General features: G+C 37.6%; 1 protein-coding gene across 2 annotated transcripts; it reads left to right on the top strand.

The window, feature by feature from the left end:
* The first annotated feature begins 6,926 nt into the window (after positions 1 to 6,926).
* On the top strand, positions 6,927 to 10,922 carry LOC124293383. Of its 2 annotated transcripts, XM_046734176.1 has the most exons (4): positions 7,606 to 7,729; positions 8,175 to 9,003; positions 9,542 to 9,932; positions 10,002 to 10,922. In XM_046734176.1, exons 2-4 carry the CDS (start codon positions 8,176 to 8,178, stop codon positions 10,304 to 10,306), a joined length of 1,524 nt encoding a protein of 507 aa, XP_046590132.1. In that variant the 5' UTR covers positions 7,606 to 7,729; position 8,175; the 3' UTR covers positions 10,307 to 10,922. The 2 variants fall into 2 exon arrangements, with proteins under 2 accessions (XP_046590131.1, XP_046590132.1); XM_046734175.1 differs by having other exon boundaries at positions 6,927 to 9,003.
* The last annotated feature ends 7,910 nt before the right edge of the window (positions 10,923 to 18,832 follow it).

The raw sequence follows: 18,832 nt of genomic DNA, 5'->3' as shown, positions 1-18,832 counted from the left end.
GCTGATGATGGACGTGTCACTATTTCAGTTCTCTTTGACTTCAGCAAAGCCTTTGACACGGTCTCTCATTCCATTCTGCTGAAAAAGCTCTGTGATATAGGTTTTTCCGAATCGTCTCTGAGCTGGGTTTACTCCTATCTTACTGGTGGAACTCAGACTGTCATAGATAAGACAAATATTTCGAACTGGCTTCCTATCACATCCGGTGTTCCACAAGGCTCTGTATTAGGACCCTTATTGTTTTCTATCTTCATCAACGACATAGGTGCTTCTCTCAAGTATTCCGACCACATAGTGTTTGCTGATGATACCCAAATCTACTTGAGCTGTCACCGGTCAGAGCTCAATGTAGGGTTAGCTAAGATACTGTATGATATCAACCAGATATCTGAGTATTCGAATGAAAATAGCCTTAAATTAAATTTAGCGAAGTCTTCAGTAATGATTTGTGGTAGTGGAGCAAACGTTCAGTCCATCGACTTTAAACTATTGCCGGTCATGGCAATAAATCAGACCTCTATACCTTATGTACTAGAGGCTCGTAATCTGGGAGTTATATTGCAAGCAAATCTTTCTTGGGCTAGTGATGTAACAACAATATCTCGCAAAGTGAATTTCACACTTCACAGATTAAAATATCACAAGAACTCGCTGTCAACTGAACTTCGCATAAAATTAGTCTCTACACTAATTTTTCCTCTTCTCGACTATTGTTGTGTTGTTTATAATGATTTGTCAAACGAGCTTGACTTAAAACTTCAGCGATTAGTAAACAGTGCGATACGATTCATTTTTGATCTACGTGGTGATGTACATATCACCCCGTATCGATTACGGTTGAAGTGGTTGTCAGTCTCAAACAGGAGGAAGTACTTTGTAGCTATAGTTACTTATAATATTCTGCATAACCATGCCCCGTCGTACTTACGTGAACTATTTCCCTTACATCATGATTATACTCGTCATTCGTCACGTCTGGGCATGGCTAATACTTTTCATATTCCGCTACATAGAACTTGCATTTACCGCAACTCCTTCCATCTCACTGCTGTTTACCTATGGCATTCTCTTCCTCCTGACATTACTTCCTCGTCCTCGTGTGCTGTTTTCAAGGCTAAGGTGTATGAGTACTTCTTATCTAATGAGGTTTCTGCCCTAGCTAGCCCGATTAATTAACCTATCTGTATACTACCTAAGTTATAGTATTGCGTAGTGCTAGTTTATTTTGTTTTATTTTGTTTCATTTTATTTCGCTTATTTGATTGTGTTTTTCATTTAATCTACTTACTTTACTTCATTCTAACTAAAATTTATTATTTTATATTTTATATTATATTTTATTTTATTTTATTTTATTTTATTGTATATTATATTTTATTTCATTTCATTTAATTTTATTTTACTTTTATACTTGTGTATATTATTAATATTTTATACGTAGTTTTTCTCTTGCCCCAAAGTATTCTAGGGCATAATAAAATATCTATCTATCTATCTCTCTGCCGGTGACGCGGTGACGGATAGACGTGTTTGAAGTTGCTCTGTCAGGAAAGTGAATAAGTGTGCATTTTACTGCGTAGAGTACAAGCTATAATAGTATAGATCTTCAGTTAATCACTGGTTGTTATTGAGGTGCTTCTCCATTTTTTCTGGGAAGTGGTATTCTTCGGAAATATTGAACAATTATCTCTTCGACCAGTGGAACGGCGTGCATCTTCTGGGCTCACTGACAGTTTCGTAGTTCAGCTCCTTAATTCGATCATTGTGGGTGTTCGGTCCTTTATGGATGTTGAGTGCCTGAGTCTAATACATGTGGCTAAGTTTTTTTTTTTTTTTTTTTATCAACTGCAAGTGGCGAGGAAGTGGTACTCTCTTCAAAACTTCCTCTTACAAGTTAGACAATTTAGCAGGATCGCTCGTTGCGGTTAACGTGTAACGGCTGACAGTTTGACTTCGGTCAGCTGACCACAGTGACAGCTGATCTGCTATCAGCTGACTCAATATCATTGGCGCCTAATATACTGTGCTTGGACTGTTGTGTTGTGTTGACCTTCCCTCTCTTACTGTGGGTGTAATACAGACTAGTTATCTCTCTGCGTGCTGGTGAATAATACACTTCACACCACTCATTGCTGCTCGACCGTTATGAGTCTTGATCAAAATCGGTGTCCTATTTGTAAAAAGTTTACTTCACCGTCTGGCTCCTGCACTTCTTGCCAGAATAGAAGTCGAATGCCTGGCTCACTCTCTACGCGTAAATCTACGATGGTTGGCACTAACAGCGGAGGATCGGACAGTGGGGCCAACTCGAATTTGCAACCTTCGCTAGCGGATATCATGAAGGCTATTTAGGCGAATACGGCGGCACTGCATGAGTACAAGCACAGTCAGAATCGACAAACGGCGGAGATAATAAAATCATTAGAAGCCTGCCATGAAACTGCTCAGGCTAATTCTAATAAAATCGCTGGATTGGAAGCCAGGTTGGCGGAATATGATGCGCAAGGTGAATCCACTCGGGGTTCTCTGTCGCAACTCAAATTGCAGATGGATGCGCTGGAAGTCGAGAACAATAGGCTCCACCAAAAACTGGCTCTCAACTCGGTTGAAATTAGAGGAATTCCGGTAAAATCTAATGAGAACCTCTACAGTATCCTCCATTCAATTGGCAATGTACTTGGATCAACTCTAGATGCTGCAGATGTCAGCTCAATTTATCGGCTACCATCCAAAGATCCAACTCGTCCATCTCCAATCACAGCCGTTCTCACGCGCCGTGATACAGCGGTGAATCTAGTAACCTGCATCCGGAAGCGAAGGGGTAAACTGACAACGCGGGACCTGGAATGGAAGGACAACGAGGTTCATGACATATTTGTCAGCGAAAGCTTAACTCCGTTATCGCGTAAACTCTTTGCTGCGGCAAGGGCAGCCAGGCGGGCGAAAACTGTCATGTATGCCTGGACAAAGAATGGCAACGTCTACGTGAGAGAAAGGGATGGGGCACCACTTATACACGTCGTCAAGATTACAGATATACCTACTATATCTTCATAGCAAATAGTCCTACTTACTCCTGTTTCTGCCAACTTATTCGCTTACCTGATTGTATTAGGAAATTGGCTTCACCTGTTAAACTTGCGTTTTGTCTCATATTTACATTACTTACGTTGCGCGTCAATCCTTTTAGGCCTTTTGGTTTCCGTCTTTAACCTCTATATATGTATGATCACTGTGTATACTTATGCCACTCTGTCTAGCTGTGCTAGGTTGGGCCATGTCTCATCGATTTGTTTTGTTTTTCTTGCTAAGTATTATATTTTCAATGGCTATGTGTAAGTATATTGATGTCTGTCACGTGAACGCCCAATCGTTGGTATCTCATATTGATGAGTTTCGGGGTTATTTCTCCTCAAAACAACATCACATCATTGCCGGATTACAATATTCTTCGTTGCGATCGCACTGGCATTGGCGGAGGAGGTGTAGCGTTATATGTACATAGATCATTGAAGGCGAAAGTTCTTGTATGCTCCTCTTCCGCCTATTCTGCAAGGCCGGAGTTTTTAATTGCTGAAATTTCCAGCGCATGTAGGTCTAAGTTGGCCTTCAGCGTAGTGTATCGTCCGCCTAAGATTGGTTACATGTCAGACTTTGAGGAAGCTTTCTTGCAGTACAGTCAAGCCTATAAAAGTAATATTGTCATGGGTGACTTTAATGCAGACTTGTGTTCGAATAGCTTTGATGCTAATAATCTCAAGTCATTTTTTTCAAGTGTGAGTATGGATATTGTTCCTTACTGCCCGACGCATCACACTGCTACAAGCAGTACATGGCTTGACGTCTGCGCGGTTAATGACCTCTCCAAAGTCTCGGGTTATTCACAATTACCTGTTGCCTTTTTATCAAGTCATGACCTGATTAGTGTCAGTTTTCTGTTTATTTCTGATAAGATTGAACCACGCAAAATCATATATAGAGACTTCAAGCTCCTTAACTCCCAAGCCTTTAAACTTGACATTGAAGCCTGCGACTGGTCGCAGGTATTCACTGCTACCTCGATTGACGCCAAAGTTGACCTACTAAATACTTTCGTACTAGAGACAATAAATAAACATGCTCCAGTTCGTAAAGCCCAGCTAAGGCGTCCTCCAGCTCCTTGGCTGTATAACAATATTGAGACGCTCATGAGAGAGCGGGACGCTCTCTACAAAGCATTCCGGAGAACTAGATCACTTGTCGTCAGAGATAAATACCGAGTCCTGCGTGGTCGTGTCAAAGCCTGCAAAAAGCAAACACTGCATGTCGAAGTTTAGAGGACTCAAAGATCCGAGGGGTTTATCACTCATGTAATAGTTGGGACAGCTGCAAATGTAATGTCCATGCAATGGTATGTAATCTCAGTACAATACCATGAAATATTCGTGTAATATCATGCAATAGTAGTGTAACGCCGTGTAATACTGTGCGATAGTTATGTAATACCCTGTAATAGTCATGCAATATCATGCAAATACCATGTAATAGTCGTGTAATATTATGTAATGGTGGTTGCAATAGTCATGAAATACCATGAAATACCTGTGTAATACAGCATGTAATAGTCATGTAATACCTGCGCGCGCAGTACCAAGCGCATGCGCTTTACAGTGTTTACCGGATTCGTGACATAACCTTGAAATTCGTATTGGCAACTGTTTGTATAACCTATGGACCGTTATTTCTCGACTTGATTGTGTGAGTCTGCCGGCTACAACACGTGAATGACGGAAAGGTACGTACTTAATTTAATCTGTCGCTTAGATCTGGCAAATATTCAATTATTTCTTGCTGACCTGTACAAAAGTTACAGGCAATTGAATTTCAGCGGTTTTTGTTATATAAATATAAGTAAATATACCTTAGCATGGGTGACGTGATATTGTTGTAATTTCCGATCCGTTGTATTGCTTCTAAGTTTGCGTCAATCCAAGAGAAAAGAAAGAATATGACCTAATTTTTTTACCACCCACCAATTTATGAAATGAAAAATAAAAGAAAAATCCTAACTGTCGCATAGTGCAGGACAGAATCATCTACAAGTGCTCAAAAATTGTGACACACTATCAATTATTTCAATTAAATTCCAAATAGATTCAATAATTATGCGTTTTTCAATTGACTTCATGAAAACATACGATTTCGTTGAAAGTTCTAAGAAATCAGATCTCTATCAGTTTGTCCTGGTTCCTTACTCATTGTTCATTCCAGAAGTGTCACAAATTGTACTATATTTTGGAATCAATCACTCTAGTTGACATTCACAATGTCAGCAGGTAACTGTGATGTTTGATCTAAAACTAGCTTGGAGTTAGGCATGGAGGAATCAGCGAGCAAGGCAGAAAAGGAGAGTATGGCGAAGACCATCGCTGGAAATGTTAAAGAACAAAAGTTTTGGGTCGTAATTAGGAAGGAACTTGGAGTTGATCCACCGTTGTACCTGAAGCATCTCCTCACCTGTCTGGGTTTCGATTCAGCGGCCGCTCTGAAAAACCTTTCAAGCGAAGCCTTTCTAGAAATGGAGAAATTTGCCCAAACTGACATGCTGGGATTGTTAGGCGAAGATGGTTACACAAAATCAGACTTCTTCGGTATCTACAGTAATACACCTGAACAATTCCGCATACTACGAGGACATAGGTTTTGCCTCTTCGAAATTCAGAAGTATATTATAGAAAAGGGGTTGAACCATTTTGCTACGGCCGAACAGGATATTAATGAAAAATTAACTAACATCAAAGCAAAAAAAGAAACCAAGGAAACGCTAAAAGCTGTATCGGGAAAAAAATCAGATCCACAGTCACGAAAATCACAGGACTTATTGAGTGAAGAAGATCAATTATACATGCTCATTAAAAATTGGTTTTCTAAGCAACCAGATGGTGAAGAAACCTTCAAAGATTATTTAGAAAGCCCTAAAAATCGGTATATAGAGGTATCTGTCAAAGAAGACGTTGACGAAGAAATTACCTATTCGGGGAAAATATCGTGTTGCCTGTGTAAAACTAAAATTACCGCGCATAAAGCCGAATACGGGAAATCAGTACCGAGGAAAACTCGTTGGGTATGTCAAAATTTTATGAAGCACGTAAAGGAAAAACATTTGACTTTGAACCCTGTGGAAAATTCGAAGGAAAATTTATTTCCTCGCAAGCATAACAATAGCAATAAAATTGATACAAAATCGGGTCAGGCGGAAAAAAATACAGCAAATGTTCTCAAAAACGTCGTCGCTAACACTACAGCTTTTACTTCTAGTTGTAAAAAGGTTCAACCCGAGGTTCAACCACTTATTACGGATGTATTCGATAAAGGCACCAATGACAATGATAACTGGAATACAAATGCTAGTTTGAGCGACAGTATCGCAAACAAGAACCAGAAGCTCGGCCAAAATTTACCAAGAATTATCGAAGACGTGAAATTAGTCACACCCGTTGAAATAAGAAGGGATATTATTAAAATTGAAAAAAGCAGGGGAAAAAGGCATATTACTAGAGAAATTGAGAGTGATGACGAAACGGAAGCGAAACCTACTAAACGGTCGAAAAATCGAATTGAAAGCGATGAAGAACTCGAAGTATCTGCACGTGACAAGCCAAATGATGAATCGGATGTTAGATCACAAGCTGTGATAGTTGAAAGTACAAATGATGAGTTACAGGGGGAATTCAACCTCGGAATAATGTAAAAGGGGTTCTTTGTTCCGAGAAAATTCTATCAACCCCATTGACTAGTAATACCAAAAATACTAAGACTATAGATACAAAAAGTTCCGACTGTGAAAAAAAAATTAAAAAAGATCTAAGAACTAGAAGTGACAAATCCTACCGACAAAGAGTGAAGAGTATTACTACAGAGAGAACGATTCCATATTATTTTCCAACATTGAACGAAATGGAATTGCTGTTGAAATATAATGCAGAATTAAAGGATTGCGTGAAAAATTTATTAGCACAATCGGCATCGAAAAAATTAACGAAGTCTTGTCCAACAGTCAATGAAAACAGTAAAAGTAACTTGTTAGTACGAAAATTGATGAGAATTTCTGACAAACAAAGTCAGGCCGAATCTTGCGGGAACAGATACGATTGCACAGTGAAAAAGTTTGCATCGTATATTTTCATGATTGGTGGAAGATTGTCGTACGAAACGTTATGCGCGAACTTGCCTCTACCATCCCCCTCATCTGTCAGTCGGTATTTGTTAGAAAACGGACCAGACATCATTGAAGGGCAGCTTCGATTGCAGGAATTGAAAAATTACTTAATCAAGGCCGACCTGCCTCTAGTCATATGGGTAAGCGAAGATGCGACGCGTATTACTGGCACCGTGCAATATGACCCAAAAACTAACCAATTAATTGGGTTGGTATTACCAACAGATAAAAATGGAATGCCTAAGTGCAAATCTTTCATGGCAACGTCACCAAAAGTAATGGAAGAAACGATGCAAAATATTCCAATTGCTTCTTTGGCGTACACAATTATGGCACAGCCTTTACAAAAAAATGCGGCGTCATTTTGTCTGTGCATATTTGGAACCGACAATAAATTCACAGCCGAACACGTGCTTAACAGATTCCAATTTATTTACGAACAATGTCAGCAATTCGGAATAAGAGTATTAGGATTTTCTTCGGATGGTGATCCAAGATTGTTAAAAGCGATGAGGATTGAAAGCCAAATAGGTATTTCGAATCTTGATTTACTCTTTGGTAAAGAAAATTGGACATGGTTCAACAGTGAATTTTGCAGTGAGTACTTTGTTTGCCAGGATACTGTACACATTGGTACAAAGCTAAGAAATCGCTTCATCAAAAACTCAATTGTTCTGCCGATGGGAAACAATATAGCGACTGTTAGTCACCTGAAACTATTGATACAGTCACAATCTAAAGACAAACACCAGATAACTTATTCTGACTTGGACCCAAAGGATAAAATGAATTTCCCTTCTGTTCAAAAAATATGTCAAGAAAATGTCAGAAAATTACTCAATGATACAGTACCTGGCAGCGAAGGAACATGTCAGTATTTGAAAATACTACATAACACCGTAGTTTCATACATCGATTCTGAATTAACGCCGTTGGAAAGAATATTTAGCATCTGGTATTCTGTGTTTTGTTTAAGGATGTGGCGTGCATGGATTTCGGCAAATGACAGTTACACTTTGGGCAAAAATTTTATAACTTCCAACTGTTACACATGCATTGAAATAAATGCTCATACGCTTATTGACGTCATCATACGCCTGAGAGATTCGGACCAACCAGAACTCTTCCTGCCATCTTTATATAGTAGTCAACCATGTGAAAGCTTTTTCCGACAAGTCCGTTCAATGTCATCCACGTACTCGACTATTGTCAACTGCAGCATGATGGACATCATTCATCGTCTCAATAGAATTCAAGTACAAAATGAAATCATCATCGAAGAGTCAGAAAATATTATATTTCCAAGATTTAGGGAGAGAAAAAGTGTAATCAATGTCAACACATATCCACTACCTTCTAATCAAGAAATACAGAAAACCGTTGAAGACGCGAAATGTCGAGCTATTGAAGATCTCGGGAACCTTGGTATATTTTTCAACAATATCTTATGTACACTGCCTTTTTCTGCAAAGTCTATTCAACTAGACTCAGACGACGAATCTGACAGCGAAGAAATCAGCGAGGAAACGGAGAGCGCAAATGAAGACACTATATCTGCAGAACTTGAACATGATATGATTACGTTGCAGTCTGTAACAGGAACTTTGGAACTCAAAAATTACTCCACCCAAACAGTTCAACTAAATGAAACGAGTCCATTTGCAGTCGTGCGTGATTCGTCGCAAGCCGAATACGTCGTTAGAAAATCGTCCATTTGTTGGCTGCTTAATAAAACCAAGCACCGTTTAAGTAGCGACAGACTTCAGAGAGTACGAGAAATCGAACTGCCGCATTTGTCCAAGAAGGTACTTATTAGCTTGATATTAACTCTTCCTAAATAAGTAATGAATATCTTTCCTTATGACCCAGACTCATTAAAATACTGCGGAAAATGTCCTACCTACACCTAGAAAAAAAATATAATGCAGCATTATTCTATGGTAAATGTATAACCCCAACGAATAGAGTTGTATAATTTATGCGGCAATTGGTTGAGATTCTAAATTTTTAGGAGGTTGAAGTTCGTAACGTTAACGAGACGATACAATTTGAAGAAAATCGCCATTTTGCAACTTTAGAATTTTTTAGAAATGCAGTAATCAATAAATAGTGGCTTGAATCAAGCAAAGTCAACCCACATCAGAACTACAGCCTCTGTAAAGCAATTACGAAGTTGAAAAACATAGTTTTTTTTCAAATAATGTGTCGTTACGTTAACGTTACGAACTTCAACCTCATAAATTTTTTAGATTCCATCATTGGCACATCCTGTCGTTGTGATGACTACAAAAAGTGTTAATTTTCAACTTCTTGGTTCTCCGTATAATGTTATTGTTTTTCTAGGAATCAGCTACTAGATCAAATACTGTCGAAGAGAATCCGGAAATAAGTATAGGGACATGGATGCTTTTTAGAGAAGACACTGAGGCAGAAACGAAATACAGAGTAGGCCTTGTTCTTGGATTCGTCTATCTAACTGGAAAAACAGACCCACAAAGAGAATACTCCAGATTAAGCGCTGACGTCAATAATGAAAGTATTGGCGTACTATGTACCTGGTATAGATTAATAAGTTCTAGTCTCCGTCCGGCACCAGTGGGGTCACATGATTACAAATGCATTTCTGGATATATGCGAACTTTACCAACACCACAGATAGTTGATGGGCATATTTTTTATTCGGATTTAGTTTTGAAACTAATCCTCGAGATTATTCCTACAACTTCACTCCAAGGTAATACTGCTGTGAAAAAATTTCATTTGAAATCATTGCACGTCTGGTTACAACGTTTTGAATTTTCAGGTAAAGATGCAAATATCGGAAATTTTGTGCTGATCGAATTTCTCACCAAAAAAACCAAAAAATACTACATCGGCGTTGTTAAAAGTATCCAATCAAGAGACAGAGATTGCGAGGAAGATTATGAAGTCAAATTCATGCGAAAAGTGACGAATTCGTCGAGCTCCATATTCGTTTTTCCAGATGTGGACGATACAAGTTATGTAACAGGAGATCAAATAAAGCTAATTCTGAGCAACCCGAAAATTGACCGAAGACGTCATCATGTATTCAGTGATTCTGATTTGTTAGAGTACGCTGTGATTTAAAAGTTAATTGAAGATCGTCTCAATTGCTAAAAAATATATATAATTATGTATCGTTAACCTCTCCAGAGTACTATTAGCATAAATATACAGAGAATATTATTATAATATATAAATTATGGTTGCGTTGAATTATTCTTTACTATATTTAAAGGTTGATTTGCAAATTTTATTATGAAATTTAGAGGGTAAAAGAGGTTATAAAAAAATAGTTGCAATAAACTATTTAATGTAATTCAAGCAAGACTTCAGGGATGCAATTAATGACAGTGAGACAAAAACCATTGTTAATAGGTATACTGAGAAATACTCATCTTACAGTAATATAATGTGTATCTATATAAATATATAATAGTCATGTAATAGTCTTGTAATAGTTGTATAATTAGTATGCAATAGTCATGCAATGGTCATGTAATTCATGTAATACTATGTGTAATACATATGCAATACGTATGTAATACTTGTGCACTATCTGTGGAATACGTGCAATACTTATGGGATACTTATGCAATACATGCAATACTATTGTAATCCCTATGCCATACATGTAATACCAGTGTAATAACTATGTAATATGTGAAATACATATGCAATGGTGTCATACTTGGGACAGTCATTATGAGAGTGGTAAGCCCCTCGCAAAGATCAGAAGTCAATATGGCGCGAACTTCGGAGTATTGGAATAGCCAAATCGAATGAAGACAATGTGCCTGGGAATATATCTCTAGAAGACCTGAACAACTTTTTCGCTGAACCTTTTGAACGCGACAGGCATGCCAGCACTGTGGATAAACTAGCTACAATGACGTCGCGCCTTGTACCCTTCAGAGACGGTAACTTTTATTTTAATTCAGTAACTACGGAATGTCTTATGCGTAATTTGTTCAAGTCAAAATCTAATGCTAAGGGCATTGATGCTATTCCACTTGCCTTTCTGAAACTATGCATGCCTGCTATACTCCTTCCTATACTTGATATATTTAACTTCTCGTTGACAAACAGTGTCTATCCCACACTCTGGAAAAGCTCGCTTGTTCGGCCTGTTCCAAAGATTAAACACCCTGGTAGTAAGCAGGACTTTCGGCCTATATCCATTGGCTGCTCATTTTCCAAATCGTTCGAGCGAATAGTCTTCGACCAAGTTTCTGATTATCTTGACCTTTATGGTCATCGTGATCCGTACCAATCGGGATTCAGGAAGGGGTAGAGTGCGCAGTCTGCACTTATTAGGGTCACCGACGATATAAGGCGTGCCATCGATGATAGGAAATGCACAGTGCTTGTCCTCTTCGATTTAAGAAAAGCTTTCGATATGGTAAACCATCCACTCCTTGTCACTAAGCTTGCGGACCTTGGATTATCTAGCTCGGCCTTGAATTGGTTTCTCTCTTATCTATGCGACAGAAAACAGGCTACTGTAGGACATGACGGCAATCTCTCTTCATGGCAAGATGTCTCATGCGGTGTACCTCAGGGTACTGTTCTAGGGCCCCTCCTCTTCTCTATTTTCATTAAGGATATGCCCCTCGCGCTGAAACACTGTAAGCATATGATGTATGCGGATGACTTACAGATATATTTACATTGTTATCCTGATGAGCTTCCTCGGGCTGTGGATAGAGTTAACGAGGACGTCGCGATGAACCATGACTGGGTGCTGAAGAATATGCTATCACTCAATACCTCTATAACGAAAGCACTCATAATTAGCAGTGCTCGGTACCACAGCTCAATTGAATCATTGTATGTTCCTCCTATCCGGGTTAAAGATGAGGTTATCCCGTACGTCGTCCAGGCCAAGAATCTGGGTGTTATCATTAACAATACTCTGACTTGGTCGGAACACGTGCTGTTTATCTTGCGGAGAGTGCATAATACTCTTTGGCAATTAAAATCCAATAAAGAACTTCTGCTAACTCGCCTACGGTCCTCGTTGGTAAACTCGCTAATTTTACCTCTTTTCGACTACTGTGCATTAGTTTATTGCGATTTAACAGCTGGTCTGCAGCTTAAGCTAAAGCGCGCCCTCAATTCTTGCGTGCGATTCGTATTTGATGAGCACAAATCTGAGCATATCAGCCCATACTACCGTATGCTTGGATGGCTTGATTTGGCTGATAGGCGCAAGTACTTGTTGGGAACTTTTCTGTTCAATACTATGAGACTCGGGTCACCTGGTTATATCTCTGATGAGTTGGTTTTCTTGTCAGCAATACGTCACCGATTCACTAGAGGTGACCCAAAGGATCTGTTTGTTCCTTTACACCGAACAACTGTATACCAAAGATCGTTTCTTGTATCGGCTTGTGTCCTCTGGAACACATTGCCTACCTCAATTCGCGAATCATCTTCCGTAAATGTCTTCAGGCTAAAACTTAGGGAATATTTGGCCAGTCATACTGTTTAATTCTATTCAATAAGCGCAAATTTGATTTAGATATTTTCTATATATTGTTGTATGTTTATATAACACTTCATTTTATTTATATTTCATTTTATTCTATTTTTATTTCATTTTATTTTATTCTATTTTATAGGGATCGTGCGTGAAATATAGAGGCAGCACGACTGTCGGAGCGAGCGCTCTCTGGTGTTTGATTGGTGAACATAGTGGGATCAAAACAAACATTTAATAACATTAAACAAAAGTTATAACTATGGAGAAAATAATAAAATATGGATTTCAACCTGTAGTTAATAATATTGTACATGGCCAGAACGATGAAAAAGGCAAAAAATTATTCGAAGCAAAGCATGTGTACGGTGTTGTTGGAAAAACGAATAACATTAGAACTGTCATAACCGGTAAAGTTGTGCCACAGACAAGTGTATGAAATCTTTATGATGTGACAATTTTTGTACGTATAAAAGTAAAATAAATAAATATTTATTACATAAAAATTAGAAAGCTAGAAATTTTTTTTAATTATTTATAAGAATAATTATAGAATCATTATTTTCAGGTTGATACAAACCGACACGTTAGTAACGCGGTTTGCACCTGTGAAGCTGGTCTTGGGGGCAAGTGTAAACATATATGTGCGTTAATTCATTACGTTAATTCTCCCGAAACATCGTCATCGAAAACGAGTCATTCTCAGCAATGGGGTAAGCCTACTCAAAAGCAATTACTAGGGTACGACAAAGGTGAAAGGATGTCTAAACTCTTTCCTCCCCCAGTTTTGTCTGCTGAAATGACTCAGTTAAAACCTATCAAACTTACAGTAGCAAGTATGCCTGAATCTTTGAAAAATACACCGCTTCGAAAAATCTTGGAGCTTGAAGAGAAAGAAGATATTGTAATAACACCAGCAGGATCAATGTTAGAAATGATACAAATTAAAGCTAAAGAAGACCTCGAGAAGAAAGCAAAAAAAGTAGTAAATGATATATTTACATTGCAAAATATGAATGTAATATTTAGTCAGGAAGTTATGGTTACCAAGGAAATATACACATTCTATCAAAAAAAGATATGTTGTGATGCTAGGACAGCATTAAATTTAAGTATTTTAACTATTCAACAATCCAATAGCAGTGAATGGTTTGCACAACGAGCACTACGAATAACTGCTAGTAATGGATACAGGTTGAAAGGTCAACGTTTTAATGTTGAAAAAGTTGTGACAGATATGTTATACTCAAAAATGATTAAAAATGCAGCGATGACATACGGAAAAAACAATGAGGATTTAGCACTAAAAGAGTATCAACAGGTAGTTGATCCAAAGTGGCAGATTGTTAAAGTTGGTGTAATAATTAGTCTGCAACAACCGTGGCTAAGCTGTTCTCCGGATGCAATCCTCGTTTATGGGAATGAAGTATGGCAAAAGCGACTTATAGAAATTAAATGTCCATATACTTGTCGCAATATTCCTGTTTGGGATGCTGATTCAAGCCAGTCAAATGTTCCATATCTAAAAGTCGATGAGAATGGATTACATTTAAGTACAACGCATTCGATTAACATTCAGGTCCAACTTCAGATGTATGTGAGTAATATAATGTTTTGTGATTTGTACGTGTACTCGCCAAAAGGTAGTATGTTACTTACCATTCAACGTGACAATCAATTGTTGATGAATTTAGTACCTCATCTTGAGCAGTTTTATTTTACCCAATACATACAAAAATTATACTCCAAATACTCTACAGAGTAACAATACATTTATGATTATCATTAGTACATTACTTTTTAGCTATAAATAATAAAATGACCAAAGAATAATTTTGCAATCGACCAAATGTGATACTAAATCGATCTTAAGAATAGTTAATTATAAATTGCAAGATTAATTATCAAAGATAAGTATAAATTTGGCAATATTGAAAAAATTATATAGTAGTTGTTATTTCTAAAACTGTTGAGATTTTCAAATTACGTAAGATTATTTTTATTATTATCTTAAATTTATAGAAATCTTTTAAAGAAATTATTTTTTGTACGAATTAATTACGAATAGTTTTATAAATGTTATCTTCGTTAAAAATATTTAAAATTACTAGCAAATAATATAATATAAAAATATTAATCTTTTATCAGCTTGTACTTACCTTGTCAGAGTTATTATAAAACAAAGAAATTACAAACATTAAATGTGAAATTAATTAAGGAAATAAAACCTTTGCTTTTTAGAAACAATTAAATCATTTTTATTTAATACAATTAGAAATTTAATTCAGTTTTTACAATTGTTTGAAAAAGTTTTATTTGTCAACATATTTTTCTTTAAACAATGGCTTCTGTACATTTACCAAAGCACAAATAACAAAAACAATTTCATCAATATGAGGAAATAATGAATTAGGTACTTTTGATAGAATTCTAAAGTCCTTAATTCGTTGATTTACTCGTTCTATATGTATCCTCACAGAAGCAATGTTGTATGTTTCGTCAACTTCTTCAGGAGTGAATTGATCTTTGTGGCCAAAAGGAGGCATGATAAAAATAGCATTTTTATTTTCGACTTGAGTTTTAATCTGGGGAAATCCTTTGTCGGCAAGAACAACGTCACCGGGCTCAATTAAATCAATTAAACCACAATCGTTTGTAATGAAGGAATCACCAGCACGGCCACCATAACATTTGGAGACACAACTTATAAATCCATGTGGCGCACAACCCACCATAAACTTGACAGTATGATGATGTTTATATTCAGAATACATTAATACTTTTTGTCTAACTTCTGGTGGTACTTCAGTGTAAACTTCAGTACAATCAATTATCACACGCGTGTCTGGGTAATGCCGCTTAAAAGATTCTGGTAGAGATGCACGTATTGTTGATTTTGATGGCCAAACTATAAAACTTTGTAGCAAAATATTTAACTGCTGTACGTGTTTCACAAATATCCTATGTGCAGAAGTTCGATGAATATTAAAAATCACTGCCAATGCAGTAAATGATAAACTCGTCTTCAATTTGACTAATGTTATCAGGAAACTTGTTTTTTTGTCTACTTTTCAGGCTTTACAGTCTGGCAACATAGTTAAAAGCCATGAAAAAATTGCTAATGTCACACCCGTTAAGCTGCTCGTTGCCTCGTCGGTACTAATTGAAGGGAGTCCATGAAAACCTTGACAAGATTTACTAAGATCTACATCTATTGGATCACAACTCGAGTCTTGAACATTTTTTAGAATTGGTATTTTAGCTTCACACATTTATTTTGTGTTTTTTTTATTGGAATATTTACCTGTACTGATGCCGTGCTTAAATTGTTATTATAGTTGAGATTACAAAAAAAATATGTCAAATCTTCATAAACTTCGTCTGTGACTATCTCTGTTTGACAACTTATGCTCCGTTGAACAGGCTTCATCGTAACAGTTTCAACATGAATTTCAATCTGATGTTCTTCAACACTACTTGCATGTTCTTCATCACCTGGCTCCATTACTGTATCTATCGTATTTTCAAAGCTTATATTATTTCTATTTTTTTCACTGACAATACATTTATTGATGTGGACTGTGTTTGATTCACGATTTCTGACTCGTTGGAAACGTTCTAAGGATTGAATGTTTCTTTTTGTATTTTCACGTCCAGGGAAAATCGAAGAAATATAAGATGGATGTAATGGATGCTCTGATTTTTCATTATTTACAAAATGGGTACTACAAATTCTCGTATATTTATTTGGTACCCAGTCTTTTGGATTTTCTCTGAAATCAAAGAAAAGAATAAAAAGGTAAAGTCATAATTATAATATAAATGTCACAAATATTTGAAATTTCATCAACAAAATGATCGATTTTCATATACGTCGCATTTAAATGTAATAATTTTACTGAATGTTACAGTTCATTTTTTTAAATTTTAATTAATATTATACTTACACGTAATTTTTCACTGCATTCATCCACTGTTTACGTTTTACTATTTTCCATGAGGCTCCTAACACGCTCTCTGGAAATTTATAAAATTTCACTTCCACACCGAATCCACGATCTCGACGTGATGTATTATTACATCCGAAAATACAACAATTTTTTCTCGAAGCTGACTTTAATAAAAAAAATTTAATATATTTTGTTTATAATTATTAAAAAGTTAATCACGTGTGTTTATGTTAAATACATGATCTCAACTGCTTTGGATACTTGCCACTAGTTGGCGTAAAAGTCTAGAAGCACGGTCCCTATTTTTATTATTTTTTATTTTTATTTATTTTTTTTTTTTTTCATAGTGAGCTGTACATGTTCAGCGCATTTGTGTTGTCCTTAGGGGGCACATTGCTCCAGGACATTTTTAATAAACGCTTTTCTCTCACTCTCTCTCTCTCTCTCTCTCTCTCTCTCTCTCTCTCTCTCTCTCCCTCCCCCCTCCCTCCCTCCCTTCCTCCCACCCTCCCTCCCTCCTCCCTCCATTTCACGAGATGACACTACGCGCCACTCATCACGTCTTGGAACAGCTCATACTTTCCATGTTTCTCTCTATAGGACCAATATTTATTGCGATTTCTTTCATCTCACAGCCGTGTATCTATGGCATTCACTTCCTCTCTAATATAACTTCTTCACCCTTTGTTATTGAGTTTAAAGAGCGATTATATAATCATTCACTATCGTCCGAGGAATCTACCTACAGTGTTTTAGATATACTTCAGATTAAATTAGATCAGTTTTCACTCAAGTAATAAGTCTCTATCGATATTTATGTATACATACATATATATATACACACATACCTTACATCTTCATCTTTATTCTCTTTTTGTTCCATTAATTTTGTTTCATTAGTTTCCTTTATTGTAAACTACACTAATTAACCACTGTTTCTACGACTGATCTATTTCTTTTACTATCACATAATATTATTATCATACAGCGCATTGCAGCATTATTGGTATTATTTTTCATGCTATTTATAAATTTATTTTATAAAATTACAATTTTGCCCCAAAGTTTTCTAGGGCATAATAAAGCATCTATCTATATCTATCTCTCTCTCTCTTCCAGTTTACTGACTAGTCCATGATTGGAAGAAAAACAGTAGACTCCAAACAAAGAGATGGCTGAAGCTGACGCTAAGACATACACAGCAGAGACCAAGAAAATAGCGCCGGGTTACAGAGGTAAGCCTGAGAACTTCAATCCTGAGCACCACCTCGCTTCCTCTACTGACCTACACCACATTACTGGCTCTTGACCCAACGATCCTCAGGAGGGATATCTTATCTGTCAGGATGATGGGAAGGTTAAATGCGGTCTCAACCACCACGACCAGTGACAGCAGACTACCACCTCTTGCTATCACTCTTTCTTCCCACGCCCTCGTCCGATCCACCATAGCAGCCAAGGCCAGGAGGCGTAAGCTGCAAACGGCGACCTGGACAAAACTCTCTTGGAGGAAGCAAGAGCTTTAGCACCGGAACACCAAGGGCTCATCAACATCAACGAGCTGCTTCCTCCAGATGTCCACAAGCTGAGAGTCAGAGCCAGTATGGCGGCCAGAAAGAGACGGGGGTTGCACGCGTAAGTGAGAGACGGGAGGATTCTCATCCGACGGTCCAAGTGACAAGGTGGTCACTATCACTAGCGACGAGGAGCTGAGCGCTTTTTTAGAGCGCCTACCGCCATCATCACAACCAACACCGCCAGCACAGACGACAACGGCAACCTGAAGATGATTGATATCATACCACCTGCACCACCAAAATCACACACACTCAACTCATCTTCATCACAGCACACCTCCAAGGTAATACTGTCCACGGCTCTGCGGGTCTGTCATTTCAATGCCAGAGGAAGTGATGGTATCCCGCAAGTGGTAATATCTAAGGCTCTACCAGTGCTTGCACCATTATTATGTGAAATCTTTAACCTTTCACTGAGCAAATCACGCTTCCCATCGGCCTGGAAGAGATCTTGAGTCCGCGCGCTGAACAAGACCACTTCACCAACAGCGATTACCGAATATCGTCTAATCTCCCTCCTCTGCTTTCTGCCCAAGGCGCTGGAGTGGCTGGTGCATAAGCAACTCACGGAGTACCTTGAGTCGAGACTATTTCTCGATGACAT

This window comes from Neodiprion lecontei, chromosome 3 (assembly GCF_021901455.1).
Source record: "Neodiprion lecontei isolate iyNeoLeco1 chromosome 3, iyNeoLeco1.1, whole genome shotgun sequence".
Classification (NCBI taxonomy): Eukaryota; Metazoa; Arthropoda; class Insecta; order Hymenoptera; family Diprionidae; genus Neodiprion; species Neodiprion lecontei.
The sequence above is the reverse complement of the archived record's forward strand: the minus strand, read 5'-3'. Positions and strand labels throughout refer to the sequence as shown.